The 15996-nt window shown below is 42.7% G+C and overlaps 1 protein-coding gene across 1 annotated transcript in view; it reads left to right on the forward strand.

Annotated features, from left to right (window-relative positions):
- Positions 1-2773: 2773 nt before the first annotated feature.
- The window catches only part of LOC101602283 (olfactory receptor 13H1-like), a 29970-nt gene continuing 16747 nt past the window's right edge, over positions 2774-15996 (forward strand). The window contains exons 1-3 of the mRNA XM_004672056.2: positions 2774-2813; positions 4474-4599; positions 5975-6186. Coding sequence (XP_004672113.2) covers positions 2774-2813; positions 4474-4599; positions 5975-6186 — 378 coding nt within the window. The remainder of the gene's footprint in view (positions 2814-4473; positions 4600-5974; positions 6187-15996) is intronic.

The raw sequence follows: 15996 nt of genomic DNA on the forward strand, positions 1-15996 counted from the left end.
TGCCCCCATCCCACCCTTTTAGAATCAAAATATTTACTCTATTCCATTACATGTTGGAAATATGTAACCTGCATATTGATTTTACAGGGCCTATAGTTAAAAGATTTCCTTGATCTCTTAGATGAAAATTTGAAGGTTTTTATTTTTTTTTAATTTTTATTAACATTTTCCATGGAAAATTTGAAGTTTTGAACAGTGTTGGGACCAGTAAATACTATGGAGACTTAACATTGGACAGAAAGTATTTTGCATTGTGTGATGGGCATGAGTCTATGGAGGCCAGGACAAATTGTTGTAGTTTGAATGTAAAATTTCCCTCATCGACTGGGTTTGAACACTTGATCCCTAGATGTGTGGAATGTTTGTAGAACCTTAAGGAGGTGGAGTGTTTCTATAATCTTTTATTTAATTTTTATTTATGAGAGAGAATGGACATGCCAGGGCCTTCATCCACTGCAAACGAACTCCAGATGCATGTGCCACTTTGTGCATCTGGCTTATGTGGGCTCTGGGGAATCAAACTTGAGTCCTTTGGCTTTGCATCCAAGTGCCTTAACTGCTAAGCCATCTCTCTAGCCCAGTGGAACATTTGTAAAGGAAGGAAATCAGTTAGTGGAGGCAAGCCTTGAGATGTTACAACTAGTACCCATTCACTGTTCTCTCACTCTCTTTTGTCCTCCCTATTGATGTGATATGATGCTGGCTTTCATCTCTTACCATGTTTTTCCTGCTACAGTGAATTCTAACCTTTGGAAATGTAAGCTGAAGAAACTCTTTTTTTTCCTTAAGTTGGTTCTGGTCAGGTGTTTTGTCCCAGAAGTGAAAAAGTAACTGATAAAGATACAGTTAAGTTCAAGGCCAGCCTGGGTAACTTAGTGATATTTCACCTGAAAATAAAAAGTAAAATGAGGACTGAGACTATAGCTTAGTGGTGAATTATTTACATAACATGTATAAGGTCCTGAATTCAATCCCTGGTACTGTAAAAGAAAAACACAAACTTAAAACACCTACACAATGTAAAATATGAAATGCACATTATCCAGTCATCCAGTTTACAAAAAATTTTCATCAAAATCTAGCCCACAATGTGAGAAGTCAATCAACAAAAGTTATGTACACTGGAGAGATGGTTCAGTGGTTAAGGTACTTGCCTACAAAGCTAATGACTCAATTACCCAGTATCCACATAAATCCAGATGCACAAAGTGGTAGATGTATCTGGAGTTTGAGTGGTTAGACACCCTGGCATGCCCAGTTTTTCTCTGTCTCCCTTCTTGCAAATAAATAATAAATTAAAAATTTAAAAATGTTATCCACACTGAAAACAGATAAGGAAGATATCATCCACAAATAACATAATGATCTTTTATTGCTTTTTTGAGGTAGAGTCTCACTCTAGTCCAGGCTCAGCTGGAATTCACTATGTATTCTCAGGGTGACCATGAACTCATTGCAATCCTCCTATGCCCCCCCGAGTTCTGGGATTAAAGGAATATGCCATCATGTCTGGCTATAATCATTTTTTGAGAAACTAAAATGGATGTATCAAAGTGTGACTCACTGAATTTGTCAGGATTGCAGAATGTTATATAGGGGTCTAACTAGCTTCCCCAAATTCACTATCTCTGTCCTTTGCTTCCTTGCTATAAGGCAGGTTTTGTGGTTACCTTCTCATTACTAGGATAAAACATCCCTCCAAAAGCAGCTGATGGGATGAAAGGGTTTATTTCAGCTTACACTCTTGAGGGTAAGTGTGGTAGTTAGAATGTATGTCCCCAACTGAGTCAGGTATTTTATTAAAGTTTACCTCCGTTGTCTGGCTGAAGGAGGTATCACTGGGGGTGGATCTTGGATTCCAGTCCTAAGGAGTCACTGGTGGTGGTTCTGATTTCTAGTCCAAAAGTATGCATAGAGATTTTTGAGCTCTTCCTGGGTCCCTGCTGCTTGTTGCTTTTGGTTTGTGCTGGCTTGTGGTGGTTTCTCTCTGCTTGAATTTGTTAAAAGGGGCCAGTCTCTTCTGCCATTATGAGACTTTTGCTATATCTTTAAGCCTGAAATAAATTCAGTTCCTCCCATAAACTGTGTCTGTTTGGAAGTTCATCCCAACAACATGGATCTAACTACAACAGTAATGTACATCATGGCATGGCATGACAGACAAAACAGAGCCTGGCTTATATCTAGGTACATACCTGGGTAGAGGTAGTCTCAGTACTAGACTTGGAGATGGGCTAATAAAATTCAAGGTCCATACCCAGTAGTATACCTACTCCATCAAGGCTCAATATCCCAAATTATTACCAGCTGGGAACAAGTATTCAAAACACATGAGGCTTAAAAACAAACACATGAGGCTATGGGGGGAATATCACATTCAAACTACCATGACAGGTAAACCACAGAATTCTCAGCACAGGGCTTTTGTGCTATTTTCTCTTATTACACAGGTACTTGACTTATGGAAGAACCAAGCTAATGACCACAATGATAGATCTCAAATTTGAGGCTAGCTTGGAGTATGTAGAGAAAATTTGTCTCAATAGCTAAAAATACAAAAAATTAAGCTAGAGACATGGGTTAAGGTGCTTGCCAGTCAAGCCTAAGAACTCATGTTCAAATCTCCAGGTCCCACATCAGCCAGATGCACAGTGACTCAGGTGTGCAATATCCCACATGCACACAAGGGGGCACACACATCTGGAATTCATTCTTAGTGACTGAAATCCCTGGTGCACACTTTCTCTTGCTTATGGTGGTTACTAAAAGGAATATGGATGAAGGGTTACTACAGGAGCATAGACAACTCAAAGGTATCTACATCATGGATAAACCCACCACAGTGCAGGTGATAACTTATTGAAGCTGCATGTTTGGACCTCACTGAACAGCTTGCCAGCAGCTTGGATGGTCCAGAAATCTTTTCTCCCAAGCAGTTCTCAGTCCTTACGTAATCTTGGGTAGGGCTGTTGTGAATCTTGTAATTTTCAGGAACTTCCTGAGACTTCTGAGCGCTCAGCCTTGTTTACTTCCTGAGTTTTAAGTTGCTTTCAACAACAATTTCCTCTATGAGGAAATGTTTCAATTGAGAAGAAATTTCAATATGACAGATATCACCTGAGTAACTGGATTCCAGAATCATCCTCTACCCCTACAGGAAAAGGCAGATGTTCAAAGTATAAAAGATACTCAGATGCAGATATGTAGCTTAATTTTGTTTTCTGGAGTAACAAACATTGGCCTCCACCAGCAATGGGGCAATAGTAGGGCGGACAGTGCCCAAGGGCCAATGCAGACCATAATAAAGTGGCATCTGCTGTATGTGCCAATTCCTGGGGAAGGCTGCACAATGGTAGGTTAAACAGCGCCCTCTGTCTGGCTTAGACCTAACAAAAATGGGGGCACAGTCCACTGCATGGTCTGCACCAACTGAGTAACTTGGCCTCAGGTGATAGAAATTTCAGGTTGGCCAAAGTTTTCAGCTGTCAGTTGGTTTATAGAGAGGGACACAGAGAGAGGTGATAACTAGTATTTCACTGGTTCTGTCTGATGGTAACAGGCCCACTACATCAGAGGTATCTTCTACCCTACCCATTCTTGAGTGTTCACATTGACCTCTCATAAGGACTGTTTTATTGGAAATGAACCCAGAAACCAACTTACCCAAGCCCTATTTTGTATTCATGTACCCTGTACATTGCCAGACTCTGAACTGCACTGTGTATAGGCTGGTCTCTGCATTTGTCTGCATAGGGTGGCCAAAGTGTGGATAGGTTTGACAGTATGTCTGTGGGCAGGGTGTGTGCCTGTGGGCAGAGGTATATTGTTAAGTAGTGGGAGGCCAGGATGGAGGGTTCATCTGGGGTAATGGGGATGGAGGATATGTCTGCATTGAAATTGTAACATGAAGTGATGGTGTAGGAATTTCAAGAACTCCAGGAGACAGTGTTGAGACAAGCAAGTGAAGTGTTTTGCCTTTTCTTCTCCAGTGGGTAGTATTCTATTGTCGGGCACAGTTGAGGGCCCCAAGCCACTGGAAGTTTAAGAAGACCTGAGCTGTCAGGCACCGCTAAGGGCCCCAGGCCACAGGAGGTTGCAGCAGGCCTAGACCCCAATAATCTCATGTTGAGACTGGCAGGAGTGAGGCCACTCCCTCCCCAAGCCTGGAGCACCTGGAGTCCTAATAAGATTTAGGCTTTAGTTTCCATGTGGCCATGTGACCCGGAACCCCATAATAACCCTGTATGTTAATGAGGTGTCAGGCAGCAGCCTTCATGCAGCCAATTCCCCTGTGACCCTTACCCCCATCCTAACCCTACATGTTAATGAGGTATCAGCCAGCAGCCCTCACACAGACAATTCCCCTGTACCTTTTCTCACCACTACATGAATTCTTATAAGCCCATTCCCCTAACAAATAAATGAGCTGTCCTGTGACACAGTCTCCTGGGTGTTTCTTCCCGTCACACTCAGAACCACTCAAGACCGTGCTCTGCAGTTGCCTGGACGCCTCTGGGAAACTGATGTGCAGTGGCCCCAGAGTGACCAGGAACTACAGCTGGCTCCTGAAAAGGGACCCTCTGAGACATGCTGTGATAAGTGAGTGCTCCCCTGAGGGACTTTGGCCCCCTGTGGCCTTGCCTCCATGACTGAGGGCTGACAGGTTTCTCTTTCTCCTTTACTTTAGGTTTGCATCATTGTGAGGGACCAAATATAGTGAATGGACAACTGACGTCTCTTGACCAAGACCACTCTTTGGCATTGACTGAAGGCCTCTAGTCCTCTGCCCAGATCCTGACAGCCTGCTTGGGTGTTGGCAACAACCTCCTATCTATTTCTCTCCAACACAAAACCCAGTAATGGAATGACCTCTTTTTAAAAAAAATTTTTGTTTATTTTTATTTATTTGAAAGTGACAGACAGAGAGAGAGAAAGAGGCAGATAGAGAGAAAGAGAGACAGAATGGGCATGCCAGGGCCTCTGGCCACTGCAAACGAACTCCAGATGCGTGTGCCCCCTTGTGCATCTGGCTAACGTAACGTGGGTCCTGGAGAATCGAGCCTTGAACCAGGATCCTTAGGCTTCACAGGGAAGCACTTAACCGCTAAGCCATCTCTCCAGCCCTGGAATGACCTCTTAAAAGCATGTAGGGCAGTCACCAGTCTCTTAAACTTGCAGACAGGCTTGTGACCAGACATTTGGGGAATCCCTCCCAGCACTATCCAGCCCTCAGGAATGTTACCCTCTGGTCTTGGCATCTCCCACTCTTTTTCTATCATGGGTAATATCACCTCCCACCAAAAGGAGTCACAGATGCAAGATTTATAAGCACTTCAAGGCTAGAGGCATTAAACTTTCCCAGAAGGAAAACATCTCCTTTTGGGAGGAAGTATTCCAGATCTCCCCCTGGATGATTTCTGGGGATCCATATGACTCAGGCGTATGGACCATAGCTTTTCTGGCTAGAGGAGGAGACGTTCAGGCAGGAAATCCCCCCTCACTCCCTTTTCATCTCCTTTCAAGCTTCTCTGCTAGGGCAGCAGTGGAGCTGCAAGCTGGCCATGCAAGAACTCTAAGACAGCTCAGGTCCTGTGGTGGGCACATGTTCACTGAGACAGCGGTGCCTCAGCCCACGCAGGTGCAGGCACAGGCACAATGTCTGTTTCCCTCCGTGGTGTTCCTGACCCCCTCTCTCCTTTCCCCTTCACAAAGAGGGCTCCAGGGCATACTCACCCTGTGAGGAGGCTGTACTCAGGAGACACCCTTTCCGCTCCTGAAGACCATGTACCACCCAGGCTGGTGGGAAGCCTGGCATCTCAGCCACTGCCTCCATGTCTACCAGACCTGACCCCACGTGAGAGCATGGGAGCTGGGTGGGGCTGGTCAGAAGGTAGTGAGTTATCTCGATTGTTCACAGTCAGTTACAGATTGAACTCCTTGTTCTACACTCCTCCCTTTTTCCTCTCAATTATAGCTGCTGTTAAGCAATGTATTAGTCCTCCTAAATCCACCACACCAAAATCAGATAATAACTCTGATGAGGAGGGCCCTGAGGACCAGCCAATGGCAGACCTCAGTTCACTTGAAAAGGCTATAGAAGAAATTAGAAAGAAAATTACCCCAGACTCCCCTATGCCCACCCCCTTTATCTGCCCCTACCACCTTATCCACTTCCATGGAATAGCTGTACCTGTAGCTTATGGTACTTAATACCTTCTTGGCTTTGAGGTGGTGGCATTGCTCTGACTAGGAATGGCTCCATATGATTGCATATTCTACAAATTTTCCAGTGGGGCTTGTTGTCGTGAACTCTTTATGACCAGATAATAGTCCTGCCTGAAGCAGAAGTGGGGGCCTTTCTCTGAGCCCAGCCTGCTCTGAGGCAACAGCATCCTTGATCTGAGGCAAGAATGGCTCAACACTGCCATCGGTCCCAAAACTGCATACACAATACAGAAGGAACTTTTATTCGGATATAAAGAAAACTGAAATTACGACATTTTCAGGAAAATTGAAGGAACAGGAAATTTCTTCCTTAAACAAGTATTCAAAAACAGAAATACTAAAACAAGAGAGAGAAATACTCCATGCTTTTCCTCATATACAGATCCTTGATTGTTATTTTGATCCTTCATATGTATATCCTCTGTTGCAATTTTGATGTGGGTGTTAGGTGCTGGAACTGGAGAGGGGAGCACAGACATAATTACATCCACTTCTACTCATTTAAGTTTTGGGGCCTAGAGTACAAAAGTTTCTCTCTTCTAATTGTGTCCTCCCACCAGAATTCAGGAGTCCTCACATCTTTTTCACTACTGGGTCTTTTAACAACAGCCAACTTAGGTTGTCTGGACAGCACAAGCCGTCCAGAAACACTAGAACAAAGAAAACGGTGGCCTCAAGTTCCTGTCTCAGATCACCAAGAAAAAGTGTTGGGGCAATGGTGAAGTGTTTTAGGGGAAGGAGGATGGTACTGTTGGAAAAGCATAGATAGAAAGAAAACCACTCACCATTCCAGCCAGAAAGCATCAGGACAAAAGCAGAAGGGAGCTCTGTTCTTGAGTAAATAGTACATCAGAAGGCGGTGCACAGTACAGATGATGCGTGATACAAACATGTCAGACTGACAAAGTAGGGTAAGTAAGCATCGTGTAATTTCAGTCAAATTTCCTATGTAGATGGTACTATGTGTGCACAGAGGGAGATTTTATTCCCGCTTTCCAGAGTGATGCCTTTATTTTTTAAAAATTATATTTATTACCAGACATAGTGGTACAAGCCTTTAATCCCAGCACTTGGGAGGTCGGGGTAAGGAGGATCACTGTGGGTTCAAGACCAGCCTGAGACTACATAGTGAATTCCAGGTCAGCCTGGGCTAGAGCGAAATCCTACCTCAAACCCTCTCCAAAAATGTTTATTTATTTGAATGTGTATGTATTCGTGTGTATGTATGTATGTATGTACATATGTATTTATGGGCATGCCAGTGCTTTTTGCTGCTACAAATGAATGCTAGACACGTGCACCAGTTTTTGCATCCAGCTGTACATGGGTGCTAGGGAGTCAAAGCAAGATTGATAGGCTTTGCAAGTAAACAGCCTTAACCGCTGAGCAATTTTCCCAGTCCTATGATACTTTCCATACATTGATTTCTCCCTCCAGTATAAGGTGCATTTTTCTGCTGCTTTGTATCCCGTGGTAGTTTGGGGTTAGATGTCATGGCCTGCCCTTTCCTTTTCCCATGCGTCTATCGTATTTCTACACAGAGTCATAAATAGTATCCTGGAATGCAAAATTTTCAGTAAATATTTGACATTTAAAATTTTTTTTAGTAAATATTTGATTCACTTATTTGCAAAGAGAGAGAGGAAGAGAGAGAGAGAGAGAGAGAGAGAGCGCGCACGGGCATGCCAGGGTGTGGTGGTTTGATTCAGGAGTCCTTCAGAAACTTAGGTGTTCTTCATGCTAGTTTCCCAGCTGATGGAGATTTGGGAATTAACGTCTCATGGAGGCAGTGTATTGTTGGGGGCGGGCTTATGGGTGTTATAGCCAGTTTCCCCATGCCAGTGTTTGGCACACTCTCCTGTTGCTATTGTCCACCTTATGTTGGTCAGGGGGTGATGTCCACTCTGTGCTCATGCCATCATTTCCCCCTGTCATCGTGGAGCTTCCCCTTGAGCCTGTAAGACAAAATAAACCACCGTTTCTCACAAGCTGCTCTTGGTTGGGTGGTTTCTACAAGCAATGCAAACCTGACTGCAACACAGGGTCTCTAGCACTGCAAACTCTAGATGCACACACCATTCTGTGCATCTGGCTTTAAGTGATATTGGGGAATTGAACCTGGGTCCTTAGGCTTTGCAGGCAAGCAGCTTAACCACTGGGAAATCTTTCCAGCCCCCAATATTTGACAATTTTAAGCACTAAATAAATAATCTTTTCTCAGATTTACAAAGCCTGAGCACTTGGTGACCTTCTGAATATTTCACAATGTTTAAGAATCATCTTGGGCTGGAGAGATGGCTGGGCAGTTAAAATACTTGCCTGCAATGCCTAGAGACCTGGATCCTACTTCACAATACCCATGTAAAGGCAGATGAACAAAGTGGTGCCTGCATATGGAGTTCATTTGCAGTGGCTAAAGACCTTGGCCATGGGCTGGAGAGATGGCTTAGCAGTTAAGCACTTGCCTGTGAAGCCTAAGGACCCTGGTTTGAGGCTCGGTTCCCCAGGACCCACGTTAGCCAGATGCACAAGGGGGCGCAAGTGTGTGGAGTTCGCTTGCAGTGTCTGGAGGACCTGGTGTGCCCATTCTCTCCCTCCCTCTCTCTTTCTCTCTCTCTCTTTCTCTCTCTTTGTCACTCTCAAATAAATAAATAAAAATGAACAAAAAAATTTAAAGACCTTGGCCATACCCATTTATTCACTCTCTCCTTGCAAATAAATGAATAAAATATTTTAAAAATAAATTCCCTTGACATACAGAATAGTAATTACAGGGACTAGCCCAAACAGATCATAGTCCATTGAGTTGCATTGGCCAAAGAAAGAGACACATGCCTTGGTTAGTAAAGTACCTGTTGAGAACATTGCCTTCCTATTGTCCCACTGTACTTTCTCTATAAAAGCCTTTTTATGTGTCTGATTTCCCATGATGATCTTTGGCTTGAGTGTCACAGCCCCCTCTTCATCATCTTATGATGCTGGCATTTAAATGAACTTCTTTTTTCCCCATCTACTCTCATCTCCAGGGAGAAATGAGTAGTGAGCAGGCATACATGTGCACAGTAACACTGATAATGTCAACAGAAAAGGGGCAGGATGGAGCTGCTCCATGTTATTGTCTCAGTCTACAGAATTGCATTTCTTCTTCCATATGGAAGACCATCCAGAAGCATCCAAAATATCCAAAATATCAAAATGTGGGAGGGTCAGATCACAAACTGGAACAGAGGCTCTCATGTGTCATAGAGATGAATTTGGACCTAGCTCTACCTCACTCTAGCAGACTGTCCTTTGGGTAGCCTCAGTGTCTTTCCATGTCAAGCAACAATGACCTCTTAACCTTCTCTTGGAGGCAGTTGTGCTGATGGTAACGTTCTTAGGGATTCTAGCAATCTAGGAGCCATACAATCCTAACAATGTGACTATTTATAGGCCCAGAAGGAAACTTCCAGCCTTTCTATGACTTTGACATTGGGGTCTTTTAGTGCATGCCACTAAAGTCTGGATATCCTGAAAAATTTGATTCATAAAAGGATTCTGAAAAGTATTCAACTGAGAACATGGCTGGCTTCTTAGCTACAACATGTTTCTCAGGAGGATGTAAAAACACCAACTAGCAGGTAATGGAATCCTCACAGTGGTGAAGGAGGTATCTGAGATAATTTGATAGACTTGGAGAGCCCATAGTTACTTGAACATGTCATCCTGGCTGAGAGTTTCACAAGCTTTACTAGCCTCCCCAAGGAAATCACTGTCTTTACTTGAAAGACTTATTCTTGGGCTTCTTTTCCTTCTTCCTTCCCTTCCTCCATCCCTTGTATCATATCTCCTAACTCTGTCCCCAATTCTACTTATGCCTACTTAGAGTAATTTCTTCTAGAATACCAACCATGATCATTAATAACAAAACAATAGGAAAGGCAAAGTGCAATGACAAACCTCAAGAAAAAGGTGACAGCAGTCTAAAGTTGAATAGATAGGAGTTTGGCCAATGTCTTTGAAGAAATATTCTAAGGTTTCAGTGACCTTTGTGGGAGGCTGGGGTTTGAGCAGAGACTTTGGTGACAGTTGCTCTAAAACAATATAGTTTGAGAAGTGTTGACCTAGAAATCTGGACTTTTGTGAAGATGACAATTTTTTATTAGTTATGTACGTAGTGTATACAGTCATGTTGGTACCATCATTAGCCTCCTCCCTGTCCTCCCACCTCTGCAGGGACCCTAACTTTCAGGATGTTTTTAATCTTTCAGGATATTATCCCATAACATTTCTCACACTTGAATAATTTTCCACTCAGAGACACATTTTTTTAATTCATTTGCAAGGTGGGAGAGAGAGACAGAGACAGAGAGAGAGAGGGAGAGAGAGAGAATATAAGCATGCCATGGCCTCTAGCCACTGAAAACAAACTCCAGAATCATGTACCACTTTGTGCATATGGCTTTAGGCAAGTACTGGGGAATTGAACCTGGGTCATTAGGCTTTGCAGGCAAGCATCTTAACAACTGAGCCATCTCTCCAGCCCCAGATAAGATTCAAAACATTACAATATGACATCAATGGATATTTTTCTTGTATTATGTGTGGAGCCTTGTACATGATAGACAAGCATTCTATCAGTGAGCTACATCATCATATCAAATTAATATTTCATAAGTTTTAATGTTTTCATAGTACATAAAAACGAGGTTAAAAAATAACAAAAATATGGGCTGGAGAGATGGCGTAGCAGTTAATTGCTTGCCTGTGAAGCCTAAGGACCCCAGTTCAAGGCTTGATTCCACAGGACTCACGTTAGCCAGATGCACAAGGGGGCACATGTATCTGGAATTCGTTTGCAGTGTCTGGAGGCCCTGGTGTACCCATTCTCTCTCTCTCTCTCTCTCTCTCTCTCTCTCTTTCCCTCTCTGTCTCTCTCAAATAAATAAATAAAAATAAGCAAAAAATTTTAAAAATAACAAAAACCCGAGCATGATGGCACATGCCTTTAATCCCAGCAGTTGGGAGGCAGAGGTAGGGTCATGGCTGTGAGTTTGAGGCCAGCCTGAGTCTGCTGAGGTGGCTGAAAATCCAAGTTACAACTTTTTTTTTTTTTTTGAGGTTGGGTCTCTAGCTCAGGCTGACCTGGAATTCACTATGTAGTCTCAGGGTGGCCTTGAATTTATGACAATCCTCAAACTTCTGCCTCCTCAGTGCTGGGATTAAAGGAATGCACCACCATGCCTGGCATCCAAGCCACAGCTTTAATAAAACATTTGAGTCTATTGGTCTATTGGGGGACATAAATTCAAACTACCACATTCCTGGCTCCTAATAGACTCATACCCATCTCACATTTTAGATTGTATTCAGTCCAACTTTTAAGGTTTCATTGTCTTTACCAACTTAAAATAGTTCCAAAATCCCAAGTCTCATCTGATATAGGACTCTCTCTTAATTTTGAGTCCTGTAAAATCAAACAAGTTACATATAATGGCACAGAGTAAATGATCTTATTATTATAAAGCATAACAAGGAGAGACTGGGCAAATGCAAACTCAAAATCATTAGGCAAACATCTGCAGTTCAAGTCCAATATTTATAACCACTTAACAGTGACTAGTCTCTGGATTTTCCAATTCCACTCCTCCAGGTGGGCTTAGTAGGAAGGGAAAACTACCATCTGGAGCCAACAGCACTACATGGTAGACCTTGCACAGTGCTGGTATAACCAAAGTATCTTCAGGTTTCCATGCAAACCATGGTCCAACTTCCAATGGCTTCATCAGCCTCTTTATCAAGGTCATCACAACTTGTCTCATTCTGCATCTCAGTAATGACTCCTGAAACTGTGTGCACTTCATGACCCATTCAATGCATTTTTGATGCTTCTGTAATCAATACCAGGTCTGAATATTCTTTTTAAAAGTATTTATTTATTTATTTGCAAGTAGAGAAAGACAGTACTTCTAGCTACTGCAAACAAACTCCAGATGCATGCACCACTTTGTGCATCTAGCTTTATGTGGGTACTAGGGAATTGAACCTGCGTCACTAGGCTTTGAGGGCAAATGCCTTAACCACTGATCATTTTTTCCAAAGCCCTCTGCTATATTCTTAATTCAGGGACAAAATAAATGGTGACATTGAAGGGCATCTTCCTTCTTTTCTAAAGAGTTTGTATTCCTACCACTAAGTTTTTCCACAAGCATAATTTTCATTGTTTCAGTGTAAAGTGATTGGACCATCTTCCTTCCAAATGCTAATGCATTTGACATTAGCAACTTCAGAAATCCTAAAACTAGTCTCTGTGCCTGTAAATTTTAAACTTGTTTGTATTTCTCCAATTTTAAATCTTATATCTCTCAGTCTCATATCTTTAGCCAAGTACATAAATCCATAACCCCGATCAAACTCTCTGAGCATGGGCAGCAAAACACAGCAAGCCGTTTTGTCCAACAAAGTGCTCTGCAGTCTTCTGTTCCCCTTTGAAAGTTCATAAACAAAGCCTCCAAATGCAATTCTCTCTGCACTTAGCATTATCAAACTTTCACCAGAAAAGTCCATAAAACTTTCCTTACCACACTGTGAGGCATTTGAAATTACAAGTCACAAGTCCATATATATTCCACAAGGACACAAGTTCCAAACTACTAAAGTTCACATGGTCAAATTTATCATGCAACAAAAACCCACTCTCTGGTACAAATTTATTTCATAGTCAGCTCCATGCTGCTAGGATGAACTTCCAAACCAGACAAGGTTTACGGCAGGAATGGCATTCATTTCAGGTTTAGAGGTCCAGGGGAAGTTCCATAATGTTGGAAGAAGCTGCCCCCTTTACCAAATCAATGCATAGAGAAAAATCACCACCAGCACCATAAGCAAGCACACACTGGGAATCCCAGGCAATCTACAAGCACTCTGCATACCTTAAGGCTGGAGTTCATACCACCCCTAGGAACACCTTAGGGCTGGACCCCAGAACCTTCCCACAGTGGCACCTCTTCCAGCCAGGTGGCTGCATAACCAAGTTACAGCTTTACTAAAACATTTGAGTTTATTGGGCAACATAAATTCAAACTGCCACATCTGACCAGCCAGGCAAGATATGCCCATTGGTGTACTATTAGCATGACTGTCATGGGGGTGACCAACCTCTCTCGGAATTTGAGGCCCACTCCACAGGAAGGAATTCATGCCTAGTACTGAACACCTAGTCTAAAACCAATAAGCTTCTATTCTTTGGCTAAATGGATATGTTGTGTCTTTAAATTGCCTGGTAAGTATTTCTACCCTTGCCCACAGGTTAGTGCTGCTCTCATTTTTGGTTAGAGAAGCTTCTTTTTGCAGTTGGAAGTAACAACTGGGAGACTCAAATTTCATCAAAATGCTGAGAAGAAGTGATTTTGGAGGGTTCACTTTTAAATAAGACATCTGTGTCACTCCAAGTCTCAAGGAATAGTGCAAAAGTGGGGGCAGAAAGAGTATGAGAGCCAAAAGAACATGTGGAATGTTGTGGAATGTTCTCTTCCAGGCATGACATGTTTGTTGCACTTATGGCCTTACAGAAGTTGTGGTTACCTGTCCAAGATCTGCATAAGATGTGGGCATGTTATTAACATTGCATTATGGATGGTGGAGGGCTCCTGAGGCCACATTCCTCCCTGCGGAGCTATTGGAATATGATTTCTGGAGGATGGGGAGTCATGTTCTTCATTGATGTAGCCACTGGTAAGTTGCCCATGCTCCAGTAAATAACCTACCCATGCTCATACAGGCCACACTAATCAAACTCAGTGGATCACAAAACAAAAAGATATCGAAGTAGATGGGGAACTAAGGAAGAAGGAATTCACTGGAAAGGAGAGGGCACTATGAAAGGTAATGGGGGGTCAATGTAATCAGGATATATTATATACATGTATAAAACTGCCAACACTGGGCTGGAGAGAAGCTCAGCAGTTAAGCACTTACCTGCAATGCTTAAGGCCCCTGGTATGAGGCTTGATTCCCCAAGACCCATGTTAGCCAGATGCACGAGGGGGCACATGCTTCTGGAGTTCGTTTGCAGTGGCTGGAGACCCAGGCGTGCCCATTCTCTCTCTCTATCTGCCTCTTTCTCTCTCTGCCTGTCACTCTCAAATAAATAAATAAAAATAAACAAAAAAATTAAAAAAATATTGTCAACACTTAAATTGTTTTAATATTTATTTATTTATTTGCAAGCAGAAATACAAAGATAAAGAGGATGAGAGGATGAGGTGGTGGTGGTAGTGAGGGGAAATGGCCTTGCTATGGCTTCCTGCCACTTCAAACAAATTCCTAATGCATGCACCACTTGGTGCATCTGGATTTACATGGATACTTGGAATCTGAACCTGATCTTCAACAAGCCCATTAACCACTGACCAATCTCTCCAGACCCTTAAAACATTCTTTTTTTATATAATAAGGAGATTTTTTAAAAAAATATTTATTTATTTGAAATCAGAGAGAGAGACAGTGAAAAAGAGAGAGAGAGAATGTGCACGCCAGGGCCTCTGGCTACAGCAAATGAACTCCAGATGCATGTGCCCTTTGTGCATCTGGCTATGTGGGTCCCAGAGTATCTAACCTGGGTCTTTTGGCTTTGCAGGTAAACACCTTAACTGCTAAGCCATTTCTCCAGCCCCCTTAAATCATTTTTAAAATGATAATCCAGAAAGTGGTACATGCCTCTGAAGTTCTTTGGCAGCAGCTGGAGGTCCAGGTGCATCCATCCCTTTCTGGCTAGCTGCCTCTTCCCCCACCCTCAAATAAATAAATTTTAAATATCACATTTTTTAAAGGGGGCTAATCCAACTCGGTCTATCACCTGGAGACAAAACCACCCTTCAGGAAATCTGTCTGTTACAGAGGCTTTTCAGAAATAGTATAAAGCCCACCTCAACATGAAGATTTGTTACTGGAGTTGTTAGGATCAAAGCCTGGGCCTTGGGAGCCCTAATATGTAGGTTCAGCCACCCATCAACTATACGCCAATTAAAGAGACAAATAATGAAAAATAGAAGAGATTATTCAGTGTGGCCACACTGGGAAGAGAAACCAGCAAAGAGACCAAGTCCTATTTCCATCTTCAGGGTTCTGATAAGAGGTTAAGTGTAAGAGGTACGCATAACTACTAAGAAGATCTGGTCAAGATCTTCCCACCCACCATTTACATACCATTATGACACTCCAGGGGAAATTCTAGCTCCTTGGAGTCCTTTGTCTCAATAGCATGATGGCCAAAGGGAGGGACAAAGCATCTGTCTTTAGAATATCTTCACTCCTGACAAGATGGGTTATGGGTTGGCACAATGGTCTCTTTGGATATTATCTACTCTCACATCTTGAGAGTACCTTCCACAATGTTCCCATTGGCTATTGCCCATTCTTAACCCTTAAGAATACCCCGCAGTGTTCTTTAGTAAACTCTTATTTTCTACTCTATGTTCCATATGTCTCATCTAAATGCTTTTGGCAGAGAATACAAGGCCTAGGGAGCTAAGAGGGGGACAGGGATCCAGAGTAAGATCCTGGTAAGATTCCTAGCTGAGCCCTTTGTTATAGCTGGTATTAATGCAGGGCCATTCATCGACATAGAGGGGCACAGACCAGCAGAGAGAACAATAAGTAAGAGAGATTTCCAGATTTAAGAATCCAAGTCCACATTATCATTTTTTGTATTTTTGTAATCGTCAGAGGAAATTACATTGCCAAATAAACTACAAGCTGGTCCTTTCAAATTCAGAACTTCCAACCCAAGAG

This window comes from Jaculus jaculus, chromosome X (genome assembly GCF_020740685.1).
Source record: "Jaculus jaculus isolate mJacJac1 chromosome X, mJacJac1.mat.Y.cur, whole genome shotgun sequence".
Classification (NCBI taxonomy): Eukaryota; Metazoa; Chordata; class Mammalia; order Rodentia; family Dipodidae; genus Jaculus; species Jaculus jaculus.